The 24,596-nt window shown below is 39.0% G+C and overlaps 1 protein-coding gene across 5 annotated transcripts in view; it reads left to right on the top strand.

The window, feature by feature from the left end:
• Positions 1-3,057: 3,057 nt before the first annotated feature.
• Positions 3,058-24,596, top strand: part of NPHP3 (nephrocystin 3) — a 39,247-nt gene continuing 17,708 nt past the window's right edge. For 3 of the 5 annotated variants that reach the window (XR_008381982.1, XM_053600792.1, XM_053600794.1), the window contains exons 1-12: positions 3,058-3,555; positions 5,243-5,368; positions 5,945-6,095; positions 8,247-8,399; positions 9,785-9,918; positions 11,491-11,651; positions 16,284-16,440; positions 18,403-18,477; positions 19,881-20,054; positions 22,655-22,758; positions 23,703-23,817; positions 24,065-24,208. Coding sequence is in view for 4 of the 5 variants with exons in the window: in XM_053600792.1 (XP_053456767.1) it covers positions 3,160-3,555; positions 5,243-5,368; positions 5,945-6,095; positions 8,247-8,399; positions 9,785-9,918; positions 11,491-11,651; positions 16,284-16,440; positions 18,403-18,477; positions 19,881-20,054; positions 22,655-22,758; positions 23,703-23,817; positions 24,065-24,208 (1,890 nt within the window). In the remaining variant the exon portion in view is untranslated. Of the gene's footprint in view, positions 3,556-5,242; positions 5,369-5,944; positions 6,096-6,297; positions 6,411-8,246; positions 8,400-9,784; positions 9,919-11,490; positions 11,652-16,283; positions 16,441-18,402; positions 18,478-19,880; positions 20,055-22,654; positions 22,759-23,702; positions 23,818-24,064; positions 24,209-24,596 lie in introns of those variants that run through there. The other 2 variants (XM_053600793.1, XM_053600795.1) reach the window with 2 other exon arrangements.

The following is a 24,596-nucleotide window of genomic DNA, read 5'->3' as shown; positions in this document are numbered from 1 at the left end:
GTTATTAAAGAAGGCAGTAACAACTAGTCTATATGCTTTTTGAGAACTGGGATCACATTTGACACCTCTTTATATCATCAATCATTTGCACCACACAATCTACTCAGTAGGAACTCAGTAGCAGCAAATGATTTAACAACTACCAATTGATACAATGTAGATGCAACTCATGCAGAACAAGAGCAGATAAAGTAAGTACAGTGCTTTGCCCACAGTAGCCAATGGTTGTTAAATTGAAACTATTGACATGAAAAACTCTCAAAAGGTGCGATTATTCAGGGAAAGTTTTGTAAAAAATAAAAAATAAAAACTAGACTTTAAAGAAGTGAGGTTTGGCAGAGAGCATTGACTGGAAATAGAAATCAGCTGGCAAGAGAAAACAATCACCCTGGCAGGATGGAGGAACTGTCACAGCAAGAGGAATGTCACCCAATAAAGTAGGAAAGGAGAGGTGAATGGCTTCAGGTCACTGCGTTCCAAATTACAGAACCTGAATTTGCTGAACAAGCCGTAGAAGGTTAGTTTGTTCCGTGACTTGTTGGAGGGAATGAGTAACGACTAAAGGAGTTTGGAAGTCTTTAGCTGAGGTCCATTCCAAAGGAAGTACTAAGATGCATATTTTTCAGAGTAAATAAGAAACCTAGTAGATGATCCTTAAACCTCTGATCCAGACTGAGGGCACAAAAATTGGAAGTTAGAGATCAAAAAGGACTTGAAAAGGCACAAAGTTCTTAAGGTATTGTGATGGTAGAAATGTTTCCCTTTATCTCAGGATACTACCTGAAGAACTTATCATGGAAACAGAACTTTACATGTATGCCCTGGATTTTAAAGAGCACAAAGGCCTGGTGTCTGAGGTCTTCCTGAAGAAAAATTAAAAGGTAAGAGAAAAGATGGGTAGCCTCTTTGATGAAGGGAGAGGAGAGGATGCTGTGGAATTAGACTTGATCTGCACCCTCTGAGTTCCTTGGGGGAAGGGCTGTGTTTACCTAGAATTGCTGTCAGCAGACAGTCCTCAACTGTCAGTACCCTCAGCAATGATGTTGGCGGTCACTGTCCCATCTGGGGTGCCACTTGTCAGGGCAGAGACTGGCCAGGTCTCCGGCCCTATTGTCCGGACCAGATAGCTATGCTATTATCTTACTCAGGAACAGTTAATTACCCTTAGATGCCTGAGGGCTCTTCACCTTAGCAGAAGGGAGAGAGAAAGAAACCATCTTCCAGGGAGAGAAACAGTCTTCTTGGAAAGTCACCAGGCAGACGCCCTACGGGCAGAAGTGAAGGAGTCAGAGCGAGTCCGTGAAAGAACGTATGTAGCTCCCGACTGCCTGCTCCTGCAGCTTCTTGTAGATGCGATCCCAGGGCTACCTGCACCACAGGTGTAGTAACTGCCAATCACGGATGCTATCATCTCATGAGCTTCCTGTGTTCGGGAGAGCAGAGCCCTTCCCTGTGCCCTTATCACCAAGGTGTTAAATTACCGAAATGTTACCAGTGTTTCTTACTATTACATAGTGTTCCGAGCTTAGCTCTCCTTCTCCTTGCCATGAGCTATACAGCCTACTACAGAGAACTAATGAGTCGCCCAATGTAGGGGTATACAGTTCCAACACCCCCCAATTTAGCACAATGCAGCAGGGCAATCCCAGCTTCAAAACTTCCTGTAGGTTGGCTGAAACCTTCATTGAGAATGAAGCGCAGTTCAACCTCTTCTTCTGTCCAGTCTTGCTTCTTTCCCTTCCTTTCCGTAGATGTTGATTCCAGTGGCACTCCCTGTAATAAACACCTTGCTTGGTTATCTCCATCAGAGTCTGTGTTCCAGGAAACATAAACTTGCAACACCTGTGGATCAGATACTGGCTCCACAGGCAAATGAACCAGCAGGATACGTCTGTCCCATGAGAACCCTGGAGGGATGAACAAACATTAGCAGAGAGGATTAAGTATCACTAGATTCCTTACAGCTGGGAAAGAGTGAGCATCAACTGGAATAGAGCTGCATCAGCCTGGCCCAGGGAAGTGAAGATTAAAGATCACGAGGGTGGGAGGAGAGTGGTATTTTAAAGAACTTACATAATTACCTAGGAAGGAAAGGGCCAGCTTTTACAGTTTGCCTAGTCCAAAGAGCGCCAACATCCAGCTCACAACCCTGCCAATCAAATAAAGCCTTTCCTGCCCCCTTTTCTCTCCTCTCTCCTAGGGGTCCAAGTCTGCAGTGGCTAAAAACCTCAGCAGATGGAGGGGCAAGACGGGGAAATTGAGAAGATGCCAACCCTATTCTCCCGCTGAACTGTCTACAACAGTTCCTCCCACCCATCTTTTTTCATTTTTCATATCACCTTTCATATCACAAAATCATATCATTTTTCACATCACCTTTCATACCACCCTTCATTTTTCACATCACCTTTCATACCACCCTTCTCCCATAAACTATAACACTTATTTATTCCCCTTTACTTGGTGAGATGCCCCAGAGTTCCTCTAGTGGGGGGTTTCCAGTGTTCCATGTTGCAACAAGTTTAAAAACCGACCTTGTCTAAGGACCATCTTGGTAGTCTCAGGCTGTGAAGCCTGAAAGCGCTTTCTTGGCTAGCACTATGTTTTGCTGGTCGTTCTATCTACGTGCATACTGAGACACACGTCCGGAGAGGCACACTCTACATTTCTCAATGCCTCGGAAAGAGTACGGTCACGGGCAGATGCAGTGAAGGAAACTCAGCACCGGAGGTGGAGCTGCAAGGAGGCACTGTATTCACTGCGAGCCTCGCCTACCAGGGAGCCTCTAGTTGGCCCAAGAAAGCAGAGAGATGCCCTGCGACCGGGCGCCAGCCCACCTGGGTAGTGCTCCGCGCGGGCCCCGCCCCGCCCCGCCCCGCCCCTCGCCTCGTCCCTCTCCTCAGTCGGCCCGCCCCTCCCCTCTATCGGCCCGCCCCTCCCCCTCTATCGGCCCGCCCCTCCCTCTATCGGCCCGCCCCCTCAGCCGGCCCGCCCCTTCCGTTCTGCTGCCCCGCCCCAGCCCGCTGCCCGGTCCCGCCCTTCTTGCTGCCCCGCCCCCTTGCTCCTCCGGATCCCTCAGTCCCGCGGCCCCGCGGTTCCTCCTCTTCCTCCCCGCCCCTTCTGGGACCTGTCGGGCTAGCAGCGGCGGCCGCCTACGCTATGGGGACAGCGTCGTCGCTCGTAAGCCCCGCGGGCGGGGAGGTGATCGAGGACACGTACGGCGCGGGCGGCGGCGAGGCGTGCGAGATCCCGGTGGAGGTGAAACCCAAGGCGCGCCTGCTACGCAACTCGTTCCGCCGAGGCGCGGCGGCGGCGGCGGCGGGGGCCGGGCCAGGGTCGCTGCCCCGCGGGGCGGGCGGCGGCGGGCTGCTGGGGGCCAGCTTCAAGTCCACTGGCTCGTCGGTGCCTGAGCTGGAGTACGCGGCGGCAGAGTACGAGCGGCTCAAGAAGGAGTACGACATCTTCCGGGTCAGCAAGAACCAAGAGCTGTTGTCCATGGGCCGCCGCGAGGCCAAGCTGGACACGGAGAACAAGCGGCTGCGGGCCGAGCTGCAGGTAATGCCGGCCCGGACGCGCACCGGGGTGGCCACCGCCCGGGGGAAGCTGAGGCCCGGTGGCAGGTGCATAACCGCACCAACACTGCCCGCCTGCCAGGCGGGACTCCGGACACCTGACCCGTTCCTGGTCCCTCCTGTCTCCTCTCCAAACCAAGTAGTTTTGAAAGTTGGGAGGAATCCCATCCAAATTTTAATTTGAAAGGCTATCATTCTTTTGGGGTCTAAAATGATTTAACTCCCCTCCCCTTTTCCTATTTCTAGTTCATTCATTAAGACACCTGACATGATCAGTCGGAAAGTGTTCTGAAGAAGAAAATGCCTCCAGGGACACACAGCACACGCGCGCGCGCGCACACACACACGACTTTGATGACAAGTGAAGCAATTCAAACTCTTAGGAGTTTTACCTGCTTCCCCAAATTTTACACCAAGGTGGTGCTTCTGTCTTGGTTTCTATGTGCGTTTTCATCGCTCTTGGGTTTTGATGATCTTGACATGAATTTTTCTGGAAGCTGCCTGTTTCTCACCATCTTAACTATTGTGTTTGAAAAACTTCTCCAAAGGTAGTTAAATTCCCATAGTCCTTTGATTAATTTACTCTAAAAGCAATTATGCGTGCCCTCCACGTAGCAGGTCTGCTTTAATTCATTAAAATAGCAGATAAAGCAAGAGGTTGCTTTTCTGTGAGCAAAGTTCAGAGACTTTTTCCCATGGATTTGGTGCCCCTCTGATGGTTGTGTCATTTTACTCTTTACTGTGGGAAAGACTTCTAGGCAGCCCAAGAGTTCCTGGGCTCATCAGAGCAGGGGTGAAATAAATATCTCAGACTGATTTTTCTAAAAGAAGGAAGCCCACTGTCTTCTAATCTAGTCATTTTTCTAGTCAGGTTTTTTTTTTTTTTAACCTATTACTATTATGTAAGTAATCAGCTCTATTATCTGAGAAGACTCAGTATCAGCCGTCTAGCTTTCGTGCCATCAATTTTCCTACTCGGCAGCCTGCATTTATAAAATGGTCTTGTGCATGTCAAATATTTGATTTCATGTGTCCAGGAACTTCCCAAAGGACACTGCACATTGGAAACTGAGATGGCAGAAAGAGAAGAAGGCCAAACCAGGCAGGGCAGAGGGAAGTAAGGATGGTCAAATATCACAGTCCCAGAGTACTCCTGTCACCAATCCTGATTCCTTATGAAACACCTTGGTTCCTTTTCCACATATCTAGGCATGGAAAAACTCTTTGATAATTATTTCATTCATTAAGTCAGAGGCCTGCAATGTATCAAGCACTGTGAAGGGCTCAGAGGATAGTACAGTGAGTAAGACTGAGTGCCAAGGACCACACTGTCTCCTAGAATTGCTTATCCTTCACTTAAGCCTGACAAATTGTACTTTTATTCTATTAAAGATAGGAAAACTAAGGTGTAAGGCACTGATGGAGTATTTTGAAAAAAAAAAAATACTAATTTCCAATGAAAGCTTAACGTTAAAGTGTCTTTGTTATAGTTCAAGCATGCTTGCATTTTTTTCTATTATGTGCTTGGATAAAATGGCACCATGTAGTTCTTGATAATTGTATAACAGTAAGTAGACTTAAAATTCTAAGATATATAACATATGTATAAGAATGCAAAATTCAGAAGCAAGACTATTTCTGTTAGGAAATAACAAGGCAAATTATCCTAGGCACTTCAAAAAACTTATCAGAAGATACTTCGGGAAAAAGAAAGTGCTTTGGAAGCAAAATACCAAGCAATGGAGAGAGCAGCAACATTTGAACATGACAGAGATAAAGTTAAAAGACAATTCAAGGTAAGTTCTTCACATTTTCCCCCTCAATGTTACATGGAATAAAAGCAGTGTATTTTCAGAGTTTATTATACTGCTATGAACATGTGGGAATAAACCATGTAAATCATAAAATGTAAAAGAACTAGAGTAGAGCACTTCTTGCCTTTTGAAATGGACATGATAAACTTAAGACAGTTTTGAAGAAAAGGTGTAACACTGAACATTTTAGCAGGGATTTTTTTAAAAGGGAAATTTTGTAGGCAGGGCAAACATTTGGAAATGTTTGGGGATGTTGTGTGTAGGAGGCCATTACTGGTATTTAGTAGGAGAGAGACAGATTTGCTGAACACCCTGCAGGGCACGTGGCAGCCCCACACCACAGACATGCAGCCTGCAGGAATCCCAGTTATGAAACAGGTAGAAGTCCAGGCGTATTCATCCTACAACAGAGGAGATCCAGGACTAAGTCAATGTTGGCTTTGTGGATCTGAGATTTTTTACCCTACGAGTCAATGACATACCTTTGATTATGAAAAAAGTTTCAAAATAAAATTCTTCTTTTTAAAGATTTTGAAAATAAAATTATTCTTCTTAAAGATTTTTAGGGAGACCAAAGAAAATGAAATTCAGGACTTACTGAGGGCGAAGAGAGAGTTGGAGAGCAAACTTCAGAGACTACAGGCTCAGGGTATCCAGGTGTTTGATCCTGGGGAGTCTGATTCAGATGACAACTGTACAGATGTTACTGGTAAATTTATTTCCTGTTTTTAATATTTTGAGCTTTCAGCATAGCTCTGATGATATTGTCGAGCCAGCTTTGAATTCTGCTATATTCTTATCATTTGTATTCAGTTATTACTTTGCTGTTACAAATAGAGTTGTTTCTCTCTTTCTTTCTCTTGCTCTTTCTCTCTCAGCTGTTCGGGCACCTTTCCACCGTGAAATATATGAACTCAGGGCTGAGATTCCTTCCATCTTGTTACTCTGCCAACCTAACCCATGGCTACTCTCTTTTTCTTCTAAGATAGCTGCTCCAGGTCCCACATCTACATTTTAAGTCAAGGTAAAGAAAGATGGGGAAAACACATTCTGTTCCTTGAAGGTCCAACATGAAAAATCACTTCTGCTGAAATCCTACTGGCTGGAACTGGGCCTTGGAAAGTGTAATGAATAATCAGGCAGATGAGCGTCTAGCTAAAATGCAGGATTCTGTTACTAAGGAAAAGGGGAGAACAGATATTAGAATTAGTAGTCTCTGCAACATTATTTTTCCAAATAGTGATGTATTTGTAACTATTATTTAGGATACCTGCATTATATTTCACTGTAGTGTTTCTAATGTAGTTTGTGAAGTATCACAAAGTTTTTGTTTCCCAATTAAATGTATAAAATAGTTTTTTTTTGGAAATAAAGAAAAGCCTGAAATCACTAAAGGAAGAGGTTCACCACGTTCTAGAAAATATTTGATGCTGGGAAAAAAAGTCTATTTTGAATGCAGTAGAAAAAGATAGTTACTCTTCTATTTATAAGGAACTATCATTATATTCTTATAAGCTGATGCATTTTAAGTAAAATATAGTAACTGACAATAATTCCTTCTTAATTTTCATTTTGGTATCATTGAACTCTGACCATCAGCCTGAGACTTTTATTACTAACTTCTGAGAAAAAAAGAAGTGATTTTTTTTTTTTTTTAGAGACAGAGTTTCATTTTATCACCCTCAGTAGAGTGCCGTGGCATCACACAGCAGTCTCCAGCTCTTGAGCTTAAGCGATTCTCTTGCCTCAGCCTCCCAAGTAGCTGGGAGGTGCCCTCCACAACACCCAGCTATTTTTTTGTTGTTGTTGCAGTTTGGCTGGGGCCGGGTTTGAACCTGCCACCCTCAGTATGTGGGGCCAGCGCCTTACTCACTGAGCCATAGGCGCTGCCCAAAAAGAAGTGATTCTTACTTGTCACGAGTTACTGAGGGTGGTACCTATGGCTCAAAGGAGTAGGGCACTGGCCTCATATACCAGAGGTGGCGGGTTCAAACCCAGCGCCGGCCAAAAACTGCAAAAAAAAGGAGTGACAGAAAATGCTGTTATGCCCCAGCGTTCGTCTTAGTATTTATTTCAGTATTGAAATGTACAGATTTACAGTGTTCCAAAACTATTGTAATTACCTTTGCAAGTTAACAAACATTAAATTCCTTTCTAGGTCTTTCTTCTTCATATTTTGATTTAAATAAGAAAGAGCACTTGAGGGAATAACACCCATTTGCGAGTCAGAGAGCTACAAATAATAAACTGTTTTGCAAGAGATTTAGCTCAAATTGGACTTTACTTACAGTTAGTCAAGGATGCCATGTGGGTATTCTGTCATTATAATTTATTAGAAAATTATTAACATCTTCATAAGTAGATATTGATTCAGAAATTAATTTTGTCACTCTGGGAGGTTAAGAAGGAGACACTCCATGCTGCAAGGAGCTTACATGCAAATGAATTAAGACTGTTAATTACTAGTATGCTAGTAACAGTTGCCTTTGAAGTTCTTTCCTTTAGATTTTAATTGATACCTAAGCTGTACAGTTAAAATATCATTTTTAGAATCTTTTGGTGAGGTATTTTTAACTGCCTTCTTCTTGTAATTCCTTTGTTTATTACATTCTTATTCCTTTTCATTTTTCTCTTTTTAATCCCTTCTTCGGATTTGAGGTAATAACCAGAATTATGTTAACTACTACCTTACAACTTGGCCAAAAATTGGTGACAAAGTACTTTCAAAAATTGTTGTTTGTTCATTGTATTCATAATATTATAGTGTTTTTTAATGGAAGATCTTGTTTAGTATATGTAATAAGTTTGTGAACAATCAGTAGCTTTGTTTTTACAAGATAAAAATTTCTTGCTTCAACAGCTGCTGGAACCCAGTGTGAATACTGGACTGGTGGAGTCCTGGGAAGTGAGCCTTCCATAGGGAGTATGATACAGCTTCCGCAGTCCTTCAGGGGCCCTGAGTTTGCCCATAGTTCTATAGATGTGGAAGGACCCTTTGCAAATGTCAATAGAGGTAACACATGCCATTTACCAATTACTTGCCTGGCGGTAATGACTGTTCATATTCTATGATGAGAAGAGACTAGAACTACCATCAGCAAAGCATGAAATTTGTGTTCTGGGTGCCTTCCATTGATAAACCATCATGCCTGGGGGCTTCACTGACAGGAGTGATGAGGTTACATTATTCATGTTGGGATCAGACAGTTCTCTGGCCAGATTTGCCAAAAACCAGGTTCTAGTCACTGTGCTTCTGGTCTAAATTCTCAGTGTTTCAGTTGAATGGCAAAAGTCTAATGTAGATTAACTGAGAAACAGTAGGTTATAGTCTTTCCCTCTTCTCCTTTGATGATGTCGAAGGTAAGATAGAGCAGGCAATAGAAGGAAATACAAAAAGCCCTGTTAGGGAAAGTAGTACCATTGGCCCCCTGTGTATCTGTGAGTTACACATATGTAGATTCAACCAGCCATGGATCAAGCATACTTGGGGGAAAAAGCAATAAAAAATAACTATACAACATAAAAATAATACAAATAAAAATAGCATAATAACTATTTACATACCTTTTATGTTGTATCAGGTATTATAAGTAATCTAGAAAGGATTGAAGTATGCGGGAGGATGTGTGTTGGTTGTATACAAATACTACACCATTTTGTATAAGGCCTTTGAGCATCTGTCGATTTTGGTACAGGAGGGAGGTTGTCCTAGAACCAGTTCCCTGTGGATACAGAGGATAACTGTATCCTTAGTCAAAAGAATATTTTCATCATATAACCTGGTGTCCAAAACAGCTCTAAGATTCTGTGCAGAATTTCAGAATCAGTGCAAACCTCAGAAATTATAAGTAGTTCAGTTCAACTCTCTTTTCTTAAAACTGTAAAATTATTTCTCTATTAGCAAAATGAAGATCGCTTTTTAAATTGTACTTTTTGGAGTAGCCACACACACCTTAAATTTCTCATTTCTACTAAATGTAGGTAATGCATATAAGGCTACTTTTCATTTTATGCCATTCTTAAACTCTCTTTGACTCAGTGTGTTTCAAAAATAATAAGAGGATAAAACTATAGATAAGTCTGGAAATATAGGCTCCCCTTAAGTAGCAGGCTAATTAAGCAGCTTATATAAAATAGTTCCGTGACATTTCCGTGGAACCACTGGTACCCCAGAGAAGACTGCTGGTGAAATTTACTGCTTTAAGTTCCAGGACCGAATTTGAGATTAAAAAATTAATTTGCCTTCTAATGTTATTCTAGAAAGTTTGTGGATATTAACACATGAAGTCAGATTTCATTCTATTATGCCTACTATGTTTTTTAAGACTTTGTTAAAAAGTCATTGTCAAATGTTTTCTAATAATTTTTTCATGAGCTCATGAAAAATTTTATTTTCAGATGACTGGGATATTGCTGTAGCTAGTTTATTACAAGTTACTCCCCTGTTCTCACATTCTCTGTGGAGTAACGCAGTCAGATGTTATCTTATTTATACAGATGAAACTCAACCCGAAATGCATCTTTTCCTTAAGGTGAGGATATTTATAAATTCTGTATTTGCCAATTTAAAACACAAGTTAGTACTGTATCCTATTTATGATACTAGATCTAAACCAAGTAATTTACTGTCTACTAGATTATATGTCTTAAAGAAGAGAAAGTATCTTAGGCTTTTCCTTAAGAGAAAAATTATGTTCAGTACTATAAAAAAGAATAGGCGGTGAATTGACGGTTTTTTTAAACTTTCTGGGTATAACTTTTTTAGGATGGGAGCCATAAAAAGAAGGTTCTAACTGGCATAATTGGTTTTGAATATTAAACAACAGTCTTAGAACTTTATATTTTTAAATATTTCGTTGCACATTCCCCACAATGTTTAAGATTCATGTTCATTCTCCACATTAGTTGCTCTCTTCCAGCTCTATCTTGGAATCTGTTGCAGGTAATAACAAAATTTAATACTTGTCGCGGTTTTTAATTTTTCAAGGCAGCCATCTGCAGGGCTCTAAGGCAGGGGGTGGCAGCTATACCCTGTTGGCCAAGTCTGGCCTGCTGCCTCTGTTCATATGGCCCAGAGATTGGTTTTCACATTGTAAATGGTTAAAAAAAAATCAAAAGAAGAATAATATTTCATGGTATGTGAAAATCGTATGAATCCAGATTTTCGTGTCTGTGAATAAAGTTTTATTAGAACATTGCCATGCTCCTCGTTTACGTATTGTCTATGGCTGCACTACAGCAGCACTTCAGTCACAGAGTAAATTGTGACAGAAACCAGGTGGACCCAGGACACAAAGAGCTCTGCTAAAACAGCTAAGTTGTTGAGCTAATAATATTTTTGTAAAAATATTTTCTATCTGGCCCTTAATGGAAAAAGGTTGCCTACTCCTGTTCCAAGTGAATTTTACGTAAATCTGCATGTCACAGTATACCTGCTATATTAACATCCTCCAGATTGTTGATTAATAAATTCATTTAGCTTTCCCTTTTGATATTACTTAATTTTGGGAAAAAGATAAAATATTTTAAAGCCCAAAACATCCATTTACTAATTGAATATAGGTTATTCCCAAGGACATTTTAAGGGTATTAGTAATTTCTTGCCTAATAAGAGTCATCATTACTTAGTAACCTAATTTATTATATACCAGAATGTTTTTAACTTTTTCTGCTTTATTGTTCTGATATAACTATATCCTGGTGGATGTTTTTATTATGTAGATCTATAGATCTATATTTTACACTCACTATAATAAAAATAAAACAAGTTGTTTATAATAATAATAATAACAAAAAAGAAATACCAAGGCAAAATAGCCTAATCTTATTTTAGGTTTATTATGTTGTTTTAGGTTTATTATGAAATAATCATTCTTTGATCTAGAAAATAGTCACATTAAAATATTATTATTTTTGTTTTAGAGAAAAGCTTGCCTTTTTTCCTTAAGATTTTTTTAAAAGTATGATTGTATCATTACGCTTAAAATTTTTATTAGAAAATAATCTAACCTGTTATAAAGTATGCTTTTTTAAGCAACTCGAATCTCAATAGATCTTTAAATCTTTAATTAAATATGCTTCTATATGTTTTGTTTTGTTTTTAGGACTATTCACCTAATCTTAAAAGAATGTGTGAGACAATGGGCTATTTTTTCCATGCTATTTATTTTCCAATAGATGTTGAAAATCAATACCTCACTGTGAGAAAATGGGAAATTGAGAAGAGTTCTTTAGTTATTTTATTCATTCACTTAAATTTACCAAGGTAAGCTGAAAAATTATAATTTATTATAGGCATTCAGCAATAAATAGAATTGAAATTGCCAAATGAATTTCAAAGACAAATTCTTACTGCATTCTTATAATCAAAAACAATCAATGAGTTGGGCGCGGTGGTTCACATCTGTAATCTCAGCACTTTGGGAGCCTGAGGTGGAAGGCTCTCTTGAGGTCAGGAGACAGGCCTAGGCAATATAGCAAGATCCCCGTCTATATTAAAAAACAAAAAAAATTGAGCCAGATGTAGTGGTGTGCACCTGTAGCCCCAGCTGCTCTGGAGGCTGAGACAAGAGGATTCCTTGAGCCCAAGAGTTTGAAATTGCTGTGAGCTATGATAATGGCACTGCACTCTGGTCTGAGCAACAGAAAGAGACTCTATCTCCAAAGAGAAAAAATCCATGAAGTTCGATAAATGCAGAGGGTGCCAAAATGATGTATAGACATTTTAAAAAAGGAAAATCTGTATTAAAATTGTAATACTCAATATATACCAATAACATTTGTATCTTGTATCTCTTATAATTGCAGAAAACAAACATGAAAATTGACTTGAATATTGCAATTTTAATATAGTTTTTTCCTTTCTTAAAACATGTATACATTTTTTGGCACCCTCTGTACTATAACTATTTTACACTTAATGAATTAAAAGTTTTATGCTATTAAACTTGTTTAATAGGGCATATGATCAACATCATTAGTGTAAAGATTACTTTAGTCAGGGATTGGTGAACGAATACAGCCCAAGGGCCAAATCCTCACCCAGGAGTCTGCTTTTGTAATTACAGTTTTATCAGAACAGAGGCAAGTTCATTCATTTATGTGTTTCTGTAGCTTCTTTTTGTGCTACCACAGCAAAGCTGAGTAGTTACAAAAGAAACTGTTTGTCCTATAAAGCCTAAAATGTTTACTATCTGGTAAAAGTTCATGACCCCTCATTTCAGTAACCAACATTAACCTTCATTGTTTTCCTGTTTTGGATATTCCTTAAGAGATACTTGAATTTCATAATTGAACGCTTGTTAGGTATTGGATCGTAATTTAAATGCTGTAAGGCACTTACTACTAAAATCCAGTAAAGTGAACAATTTTCTTATAATGTGACTATAATCACATTAATGAATCTTGTCTGCAAATAAATTTTTTGTTTTGTTTTTTACTAGTGAGATATTTAGATAAAAGACAAAATAGATTTAGTAAGAAGTTAATTTTTCTTTCTAGATTTGTAGTTTGGATGTAACTTTCCAAAGTGTTTTTCTTTTCTTCATGGGGAGCAACTCTGGCTTTCGGTTTGTACAGAAGTATATGGGGCCTTAACTTTCACCAGAGTTTCCTGCAGTATAAGCCATGATTGATCCTTAGTAGGTATAGCCTGCCTGCTGGCCAGGCGGACAGGGAACTAGCTGGTCAATGAATCTGCATGCAGAGTATGTCCAAGGAGTTCTTCACCTTGATTGCCTTCAGTTGAGTTTCATTGCCTTTATCTTTCCTTGTTTTTATATTAATAATATAGCTTGTTTTATTATTTAACATTTGGGTGATATTTCATTTTAGTAATATATGCCATTTATTCTTATATTATTTTGCTTTAATTCTTATCTTTAATCCTTGAAGCCATCTTATTTTGTCTTTAAAGAAACATGTGTTAATGAAATGTTGTGTGTTATGTTTACACTTTTTAACATTTGTTTATATATTTATTTAAGACAGGGTCTCACTTTGTTACCCCAAAACTAGAGTGCAATGATCACAACTTACCGCAGCCTCAAACTCCTGGGCTCAGGTAATCCTTCTGCCTGAGTAGCTCGGACTAAAGGCACACCCTACACCCAGCTGATTTTTCTATTTTTTGTAGATAGAGTCTTACTCTTGCCCAAACTGGTCTCAAACTCCTGACTTCAAGCAATCTTCCCACTTGAGCCTCCCAAAGGGCTAGGCATGCCCAACACTTCTTACTTTATTTTTATCTTCTGATTTTAAACTCTTCTTAATATTTTGCCTCCTATTTCTGTCACTTTTGCTTGGCAGATTTTAGTTTATCTCCTTTAAGTAAAATTCTAAGTATTTTATATTTTAAAAAATTATATTCTTTTAAAAAATTTTTCTTTAATTTTTTTTATCCTCTATTTTGCCTATATTTTTCTTATTTCATTCACTTATCATTTTATTTCATCATTTGCTTTTTTAAATGGCTGCCAGAAAGTGTGGCAGCAGGGGTGGGCTTCACACCACGAATAAGGGCTGTTGGAACTTTTGTGTCTCTCAGCTTGCTGCTTCACCTCTCCTGACAGCCCTCCCATTTCTCCCAAAAGATGAATCTAGAAAAATCTTACCGGACAGCTTGGAAAGTCTATGGGAAAACACTTTCTTGATCAATAATTATTCCCTGTGTGTGGGTGGTACCTACAGAGCTACTCAAGGATGCCGTTAACTGGCTTCTTATATTCAGTCCTCATATCAGAAAGTCTGTAGTTAAAAACTCATAGTCTTTGGAATATGAAATTGTTGGATTTAGAGCAAGCTGTGCTAACAACATGCTTAACTGTAGGAGAGGAGAGGAAGGTAGACAAGAAGTCATGCTTAGTGAGGCAAACAGGTGCCATGCCTGCCAGTTGTCATTCAACAGAGAAAACACGGCAGAGGGAAATGGTTGGGCTTTTACCACTGCCTGTCCCAGGCCTGACCCTGCAGAGGAATGACTGACTCATTTTCATCAGCAGGACATCATCAGTTTTTCTCAAGGGAGAAGAGTTCCCTCTCGAGAAGGGTAATTCTGTCACCTTGCAGGACTTCATAGGCCCTCTTCTTGGTTTCATTCATCATTTTTTAGTCAGACCACCCATAGAGTTTCCTTAAGGAATTTAGGTAAGCGGGAGTTCTTGTTAGTTCTATGATTAAACTTTGTCGGCTGTCCTCTAGCAGCTCCTCCCGTATGTTTATATCTGCTAAGGCTGCTTCTTGACTGGATTCTAAAGGGAAAATTATCAACATTAGCCGGCCTGCCGTACCATGTAAGTTCAGCAGCTATGGGTCTCGAGAAGCATATGTAACTCACACTTGTCTTGCACGTTGACTGCCCACTAGGAAAAAAAAAAAAACATTTTTTCCTTGGAGACATGGTGTTTTACTAGGTCAAGAGACATGTGAGTTATATGTGCTTCAAAAGGCCCTGGCTCAAAGCTAGTATGAGTTCAATACAACTCACATAGCAGTTGATGTGCTTGACCTAATAAAACATGACGGCCCCAAGGAAAAAGAATTTTTTTCCTAGTGTGGCAGTCAGTGTGTTAACTCATAACCAATTAGTTTCATCTGAGCCACATGTTTTCATTTTGTTGAGAGTGGTTTTGAAATATGAACATGTGCCTGAACAGAATGGCCGCTCTTTGGTATTCATGTAGGCTACAGACTTTTCTCTCAAAGTAGTAACAAATGGTCCATTAAAATTCCAAAATTCTGTAGAACATGGTCAAGAATGATTTTAGCATAGAAAATGTCTGTGGTTTAGATAGATTGGATTGGCACAGAAATACACAATAGGATTTTATTTTCTTCTGTTTTATATTTGGGGCTAGTACCGTAATTTAATTTACAAACTCTGAGTCATGTAATAGTTACACACATACTTACTTACTATCCTGAGATGCCTCTGTAGACAATTTTTTCTTTAATGCTTTCTAGAAAGGGAATTGGTTGACATGTCCCTTGTAGTGTAGAAAGCCCTTCATAAATTATCAGTTCTAGGATTTTTTTTTTAATTTTTGCAAAAAATATAATATGGTTCCCAGTAGAAAAGTTTAGTTGGTTTTTTTGTTTGTTTATTTTCTGTTGTTTTTTTTTTTAACCTCAGTGAATGTTTGTGTTAGCCATCTAATCTCTCTAAATCTGCTTCCAGATTTTTCTTAGGCGGGTTTTAGGCGTAAGGATTCAGTTCATTTATTAGACGAGAAAAGGGGAAGGGACTGGGAAAGAGAAAAATCTCAAAACTTTGCAATTGCCATTCAAAGGGATAAACATCTTTCCTTCTATGTGGGTTCAAGCATTCCTAGTAAGCCTGGACTGCCCAACAAGGGTCCTGACATAATTTCTCCTATGATTCTGCCTTGAGAGAAGATGGGTCAAAATTAAAGACAGTAAATAAGAACACTTGGACCAGCAATGTCAGGAGCCTGACCATTTCCCTCCCCTGTGTCTTCTCTGGTGGATGGCAGCTGGGAGGCCTGGTGCCTGGGTGCCTCACTCAGCACAACCTGCCTACTTGTTTCACCTTGGAAATTGTATATTTGTAGAATATACAAATAGAATTTTTTTCCATTTATTTGCAGTCTCATGAGTATGCTCCATTGTTTTGAGCCATGTTTAACAATATTTTTGAGATTTATTTTTAAATTAAAAAAAAAGTCACATGTACTTTACAACTTAACTTAGTGCACAATTTATTGTACTTACTCTCATTGTTGGTTAATGAACACATATTTATGACCAAGCTGCTTCACGCGTTCTGCATCTGTGCCTTTCCTGGCCCCTTGTCATTAGAGGAAGACGCCTTCCCTTAGGTTGATGCGCCGTTTGCTGCCACAGTGCAGTGCAGCACATGACATGTCAATTTCCAATCCAGCTTTTTGTTAGAAGACTGTGAAGAAGCTTTTCTGAAAAATGCTGAAGGAAAACCACGATTAATTTATCATCGTTTGGAGGATGGAAAAGTCACTTCCGACTCTGTCCAACAATTTATTGATCAGGTTTCTAACCTAAACAAGACCAACAAAGCCAAGGTAAAATTCATAGGATTTTCGAAAGAACATGCTTGGCTGAGGGAGGTGCTAGAGTCAAGGGCAGAGGTGGGCGTGGGCCTGACCGGTCTGGGGAGGGCAGGAGCCAGTGTTGCGAGGGGGTAGTAGGAGAGTTTGTCGATTGTGAGGAACCTTGGAGGCCGTTTTGAGGAGCTTGGCTGCCGTGTTGAGAACAGCCATTTGGAGAGGAGTGTGCATCATCTGAGAGCTGCTGCTGTCATCCAGCTGGGAGATGCTGGGGCCTCAGAGCAGGGTGGTGATAGAGGAGACGATGAAGAGTGGTATGATTCTGGATAAATTTTGACAGTAAAACCATCAGGATTTCCTGATTGGTTGTGGGCTATGAGAAAATGAAATAAATAGCAATGTGTGACTAGAAAGGGTGTGAACCTGTGAGTAGACAAATCAGACCGTTTTTCTGCTTTTCTCCCAAATACAGAGTCCTTCGTATCTACTAACCAAGGGTTAGTTTAAGGAAGAGACTTTTATTTTTTAACATAGAATTTTTTTTTCCTGTTGAGACAGATGTTGCCCTGTTGCAACAGAGCTGGAAATCCTGGGCTCAAGCAATTTCCCTCCTTAGCCTCCCAAAGTGCTGGGATGACAGGTGTGAGCTCCTGCACCCAGTCACCCAGTCAGAGGAGACTTATTATAGTGACCTTTCCTAAGAACACGAGGAAAAACAAAAGCTGATGGTGGCAGTGAGAAAAATTTGATCATCCCTAGATGAATGATAGTATAATTTTAAAAGAAAGATGACAGACTTTTCATTGCTGTATGTGGGGATAATTTGGTAAATGTTTATAGTTGATGTGAAGAATGTAATTGAAAACAACTCTAGGATCTTGACAGAATTTTTATTTCTCTTTACATAGCCAGAAAACAAGATCAAATGTAAATATAAGCATTTTTCTTTACATCATTTAATATTGAAAAGATAGCTTGGGCGGCACCTGTGGCTCAGTGAGTAGGGCACCAGCCCCATATACCGAGGGTGGCCAAACTACAACAACAAAAAAGCCAGGCGTTGTGGTGGGCACCTGTAGTCCCAGCTACTCGGGAGGCTGAGGCAAGAGAATCGTCTAAACCCAAGAGCTGGAGTTTGCTGTGAGCCATGACGCCATGACACTCTACCGAGGGCGATAAAGTGAGACTCTGTCTCAAAAAAAAAGAAAGAAAAGATAGCTTGAGATCATCATGATGTAAAATAGCAAAGTGTCTAAGATAAAAAAGAAATACAATTTATTATTATCTCCAGAGCCATTTCATTCATTTTAATTATTTTAATATCAGCCTAGTCCACTAGGTCCACAAGAAAAGATAGTCATCTTATTTTTATCTTATTTATTTATAAATACACATACTACTTCTAGAAACTTAGTATACTGGAAGGATGAGCATATTTTATAAAAATTGGAGCAAAGTAAGATCTCTGTGCCATGATTATAAATGTAAATGTAGGATAAATTTCTATGCTGTTTGCTTTGTGAAATCATTGCCTTGTTCTAATTTTATCAAATATTAATTTTATGGCTATATACATTTTCTTTATAGATGGAGCATTCTTCTTTCAGTTGCCTTTTTGTTTTGTAAAGTTATAGCTTTACAGACATAAAAATTGATTTTGATGCATTTCAAAGGGTATGTATATTGAGTGGTATAGAAATACCTAAGATAAAATTTAGACACATAGGGCAAAAAAAAGTACATTTTTTGTTTTATTGCACCATCCTTTGCACTAAATCCCTTGAATGACCTTGGAAAGGTTTCTTGAATTTCCTCAGTGAAATGGGGATAGTAGTTGTATCTCCCTCATAAGGTGGATTGTGAGGATAAATGTGCTAAATGTGTTAAGCGTGTGGAATAGTTTCTGACACGTTGGTGCTATAAAAGTGTTTACCTCACCACTTCCTCCGCTATTATTGTTAAACTTTTTTTTGCCAGATCATTGATCACTCAGGAGAGCCTGCAGAAGGAGTATATAAAACTTATATTTGTGTGGAAAAGATTATTAAACAGGTAAATATACAATCATTGTAAGATTGTATCTAAAGTATTTTAAGACTTTTCTATAAAATTGAGTTTCCCAGAGAAAACCATTGTTTGTTTTTGAAAATAGCATCTAAGGGAGTACCCTTTCTGTTGGGAGTCCATCCTGTGGTGTGACTTGGACTGTGTATCTCTCTCATCTGTCACACAGGGCTCCAACTTGATGCTCCAATACCCCTGAAGTATAAAACATATTACAAAAGTGCTGATTAAAAAGTAGCTGAAGGAAGATGTTCATTTTACTTGATGGAGGGGCACCTCAGAGTCTATGTGCCCTTGAATTTCCATATATTAGCAAAGTCCTTAGATTTTCCCACCTCGTTATCCCTAACAGCAGAGAGGAACGAAAACACTCCTCTGGGGGATGAGAACATGGACATGAGGGGTCTTGAGCTAGGAGTGTCCATGAAGTTTCTTATATTAGCTTGAAAGTGTACGTGAGTTACATATTCTGCTCAATATTATGCCTGTGTTTGTGTTTAGTATAAACAATCATTTTAAATCACGTATCAGCAAAAATAGTAATTATGATAATAAAAAAAAAATAATCCCCACATTTTCAAGTAAAATGAGCCCAATGGGAAAATGTACCATGTTCAGCCTGTGGTTGCCCACACCATACCTCCTGACATCTCCAGGGAACCAAGAACCCTTTTTGAGAAGTAAGGGATTTAATTATATTTCCTAATTAACTTATATCACAAGTATGGAGATCTGTTATTAGAGAGAAAGAGTAAGCCCCAAAGCATTAATGATATGACCTCTGGCAACACATTTTGTATGGCAGTCTCTAGAATAAAAATTGCCATTCTCAATTTTCATCTTCTCAACAATCCTGAATTTTAAGACCAAGATGAATAATATTGAGTGGAATGAATGGCAACAAGTGAAACGGGACGTATTTAACATCTTCCATGCCTGAAGGAAGCATATTGTCATTGACCTAATATAAAGACTAGATTTAACAGCAGTGATACTCTATTCATCAAGAAATCACATCTTCATTATTCAGTTTTTAAAATAGTCTATTTCTTAGTCATTAGCACAACTTTTATAATTATTCAACAGCCAGATACAACCAAAAATTTTGTGTAACATTTCTCAGAAAACAAATTCTGTGCAGGTCAGATATCCCTCCAAATTTGTTTTTGATGAAAAGGTCTTTGTTTTTAGTTTCTTCATTTGTAAATTAATGTTTATTTTTCTAGTTACGAATTTATTCTTGAAGGTATTATACAAAGGCTGCAGGTTTGAACTTGCCCTCCTCTGTAGGTGAAGCACACTTGGAACGCACATCCAAGCACTTCCTACAAGATCTTTATGTTCTTCCTTCATTTCTCATGTTCTTGTTCTTTGGTGTTCTTGCTCCCCAGGACATATTGGGCTTTGAGAACACAGACCTGGAGACTAAGGATTTGGGCAGTGAAGATTCCATTCCAGAAGAAGATGATTTTGGTGATGTTCTGTGGGACATACATGATGAACAAGAGCAAATGGAAACTTTTCAGCAAGCTTCTAATTCAGCCCATGAGTTGGGATTTGAGAAAGTAAGCACTTGGAATATCATTCCAGCAAAGATCAGTCACCACTTAAAGGCTGTGTTGGGATTACATTTTCATCTAAACACTGTAGAGTTTTCTGATTATGTTGGTTGTCTGCTCTCACGGCTTGATTGTCCTGCTTGAGACATGCTGGGGTTTGTATCCTGTGAAAGATAGGTGATATCCAAATGTTTTTAGTTACAGGTTAGGATATATTAACCACATGTTCTTTTTTTTTTTGAGACAGAGTCTCACTATGTCACCCTGGGTAGAGTGCTATGGCACCACAGCTCACAGCGACCTCAAACTCTTGGGTTTAAATGATTCTCTTGCCTCAGCCTCTGAAGTAGCTGGGTGTACAGGTGCCCGCCACAACGCCCAGCTATTAACCGCATGTTCTTTATGTTACCATCTGAAGCTCATCCATGCCAGGATTAGGTTGGCTGGGAAATTTGATAAGAATAGTAAGACGACTACTCCAGTTCTTAAAGGATTCGAAATATCAAACATCCACAAAACAAAGTAGAGTGCTCATGCAGTAGGCAAATCAGTCTTTTTTTATCAGTCTTGTCAACATCCTTAAATATCGGAGCAAAGTAATAGAACTTAAAGTGTACAAAGAAATCTGTGTCCAAGTTCAAAAAATATTCAATAATATGTCAAAGATAATATGAGAATTGATATTTTACAGAATATTACAGTAACTAAAACTGACAGTTGTGTTTTTATAGAATTTTCATAATTTAGACAGTCTTTGTTAATGTCCCGGTCATCATTTCCTCACTGGATTTTGATCAAGTTACTTGGTCAGTCAAAACTTTGACTTTCTTATCTGTAAAATGAGAATAAAGAATAGGACCTACCTCATAGGGTTCCTGTGAGTATTAAACCAGACAATGCACATAAAGTTCTTAGTACAATACCTGTCACATAATACATGTTAAATTAGGCCAGGTGCAATGGCTCACAGCTGTAATCCCAATGCTTTGGCAGGCCAAATCGGGAGAATTGCTTGAGGCCACAAGTTCAAGACCAGTCTGGGCTACATAGCAAGTTACTGTCTCTACAAAAAAATAAGAAAAATTAGCCAGGCATGGTGGCTCACACTTCAGTCCCAGCTACTCAGAAGGCTGAGGTGGGAGGATTCCTTGAAGCCAGGAGTTTGAAGCTTCACTGAGCTATGATCTTACCACTGTATAGTGTGCCAACGGTGTGAGACCATCTCTAAGACAAATAAAAAATATTAATAAAATAAATGTTCAGTTAGTTGTTTGGTAAGAGAAGAATTGCTGTTGACACTTTATAGATGAAGACGCAGAGGTTCAGCGTAAGACTGCAGGGAGCTGCGCCCAGTTCTTCTGGATGTATATCCTGTACTTGGCCTCGTTAGGAGGAGTTCTTAATTCGGGACCCATGCGTCCATAAGTGGGCTTCATGTGGGACCATGAACTGAGTTACTAGGATTTATGACATAATAAATTATTCCTTCAGGAGTCTCATTTCTATCACAACTATTTGAGTTCCTGGGGAATATATTCTGTACTTAGTTAGGACAAGCAGAAAAATTGATGGAAAAACTATAGCAAGTATTCATTCATTGTAACTGCTGGAGAATTTTGCTACTCTTAAAGCCAGCCTAACTCTAACCACAAGCTACTTATTAATAAGCATTTTTTTAAAATCCTTGGTTACCAATTATTTAGACCAGGGATATCCAACCTTTTTTTTTCTCTGCCACACCTTGGAAAAATAAGATTTGCCCTGGGCCACACATTAAATATGCAAACACGAAAGATGATAGCATAAAAAAGTCCGTGCATACTTTTTGTTTTATCCAACACCACCAATAAGCAAACAAAGTCCTCCCCAAATCAGCATGTGACACCCTTGATTTAGACCACTCATGAGCTTTCCTAAGACAACTTTGGAAACTTGTTAATAAGGATTACGATTTTTTGCTTTTCTGAGTATGTTGTTTTCAGCTCTGAACCAGTTTTGAGTGTTTGGGGAATGCCTGGGAAATACGAGTTTGGGAACTTTAGAACTCCTTAATAGAATTCCCTGAATTTCAGGAGGATCTTAGGCAGCTGGTCCTAACTTGCTTTTGCTGAGCATGTTGGGGACTCCCAACACCCCAGATGCAACCTGCTTTTATTTAGACCTATTCTCAGCAATCCCTGGAAACTGAGGTAGTCTTTAGGACAGGTGTGTTCTTCTGACAAGGACATCGAGGATGCCTGCCAGACCCTGTGGTACCTTTCTGTGGTATGGGGGCTACAGTGTGATACAGGGAGCTCCCTGCAGCTTTCTGCTAACATCTGAATGTTGCAACACCCCATGCGGACCTGATGTATTGTCACCCATCCCACTAATTTACAACAATACCAGGTGTAGAAGAAACTGGGGCCCAGTCTTAGTTTACTAGTTCAGGCATATGTCGCCAGCCATGAAGAATACGCAATTATGAGAGTTGTCAACTAAAAGTGGATTTCATTTTCTCATGTGGCTTTTCTCTGGTACTTTGAGAGAATAATCAGAAGTTGACTCTCTTCAGACTCCTCAGAGGCATGTGCTTCCTCACAATTTGAACTTCTTTTTGTTCCTAGTATTATCAGCGCCTTAACGACCTCGTGGCAGCACCAGCCCCGATTCCACCCCTCCTGGTGTCTGGAGGACCAGGTTCTGGAAAGTCTCTTCTTTTATCAAAGTGGTACGATGCAGTGTAATTAAATGGTTCTTATCTTCGGCATCTTTTCAGTTATCGCGTTCAGTCAATAGAACGTATTGCCATATCTGCCTTCTGCATGGCTTAAACATTAAAAAAGCACAAAGGAATAAAATAATACGTTCATGGCCTAAAATGTAGAGAATTTGGATGTCCAAGTGATGTAGGGTGAGAAGGGGGTAGGAAACACGAGCGTTTGTGATTATGTACGTAAATCAAGTGAGTCAGGGCTGTGGGAGTGCTCCTAGGGGAGTGATGAGAGTGACGTGGAATCAGGTGCATGTAGAGGAATGTGCCTTTGTTTTCAATTCTCCATCTTAGAGAGATGTTTTATTGGGATTTTAAATATTTGAAACAAGACAAAAACTAAAGTAAATCCTATGTAGAACATAAAAATTAAGGGTAACTTTTAGTATGAATGCAATCTAGTTCTTCAAATTACGGACTAAGGTTCATGTGAGCTAATAAACTTTGTTACATCATTGTATTATTTGAGAACAAGTAGTAAGAAAAGTTTTGTTCGTTAGTATTACATTGAAGAGTTAGTATATGTAGTTTTTTTCTTATTGCCCTTTCATTTAAAGTTATATTTGGAAAATACTATTTTTGTACCTAATAGATTTTCCTCTAATAGCATATTTTTAATTAAAAGTTAAAGCTATCTTACTGATACCATAACCTCCCATGTAAACTACTTTTGTTTACATTAATTAACATCAATTTGTACTCAAAATGAATCTGTAATTTTTTTAAGTATTTTTTAAAATAATCTATAAATGGGGTAAAACCGAAATCTCCATATTTATTCAAAAGTGACCATCTTATTGCTGACAGATAGGAAGTATTTAATACTTAGTGTTTTGTGAGTTCTCTTTTATGTTTACGGTAAAGGAGTTTCATCAGTCTTACTGAAGTTCTTTTTCTTTCAGGATTCAGTTACAACAGAAGAATTCCCCTAACACGCTGATTCTTTCTCATTTTGTGGGGAGGCCCATGTCAACCAGCTCAGAGTCTTCCTTGATTATTAAACGACTAACTCTAAAGGTACAGTTTTCTATCTTTTGGAATTATCAAAATTTTATTTAGATTCAGAAATTGTCGGGACTAGTAATTACCTAATGATAAATCAATTTTAAATATTATCTACCTTTTTTTTGTTTCAGGTTAAAAATAATACCCAATAAAATCAGGTCCTCTTGGTGACCCAATTTTGTTGTAAACAGTCAGGTAGAAATATTTCCCCCCAGCTCTGATAAAGCTGCTTTAACTGACACATGTTGTTATCTTATAGTTGATGCAGCACTCCTGGTCAGTATCTGCTCTGACGCTGGATCCTGCTAAGCTCCTGGAAGAATTTCCACGTTGGCTAGAAAAACTCTCTGCTCGTCATCAAGGCAGCATCATCATCATTATTGATTCTATAGATCAAGTTCAGGTACTGTTTTCACTTTGTAAGCTATTGCACTTAGCTATTGTACTCAGAGACAAAAATGACAGTAATGGCTATAGCAGGCATTGAAATGATGTATTTATGAGAAGAAAATGTTGATGCTGTTCCTTTTATTTCTGCCTAATTTTTAGGGAGGAAGCATGTGGATAAAAAAGTGTACTGTATGCCAACAGACACTAGTACTGGCAAAAGACGACCGAATTTATACAATTAGTCCAATGTTCGTTTTGACATATTTTTAGAGCTTCAACATTTCCATTAAATGCCTAGAGTTCGAATTGGTGATAATGATGTTTTACCCTTGTTCTTTTAAAATTCTAAGATAAATTATCCAAAAATAATATTTTTATCCTTAATCAGAGAAATTAGTGGG

Source organism: Nycticebus coucang, chromosome 8 (assembly GCF_027406575.1).
Source record: "Nycticebus coucang isolate mNycCou1 chromosome 8, mNycCou1.pri, whole genome shotgun sequence".
Taxonomy (NCBI): domain Eukaryota; kingdom Metazoa; phylum Chordata; class Mammalia; order Primates; family Lorisidae; genus Nycticebus; species Nycticebus coucang.
Note: the sequence above shows the minus strand (reverse complement) of the source record. Positions and strands in the feature narration are given on the sequence as shown.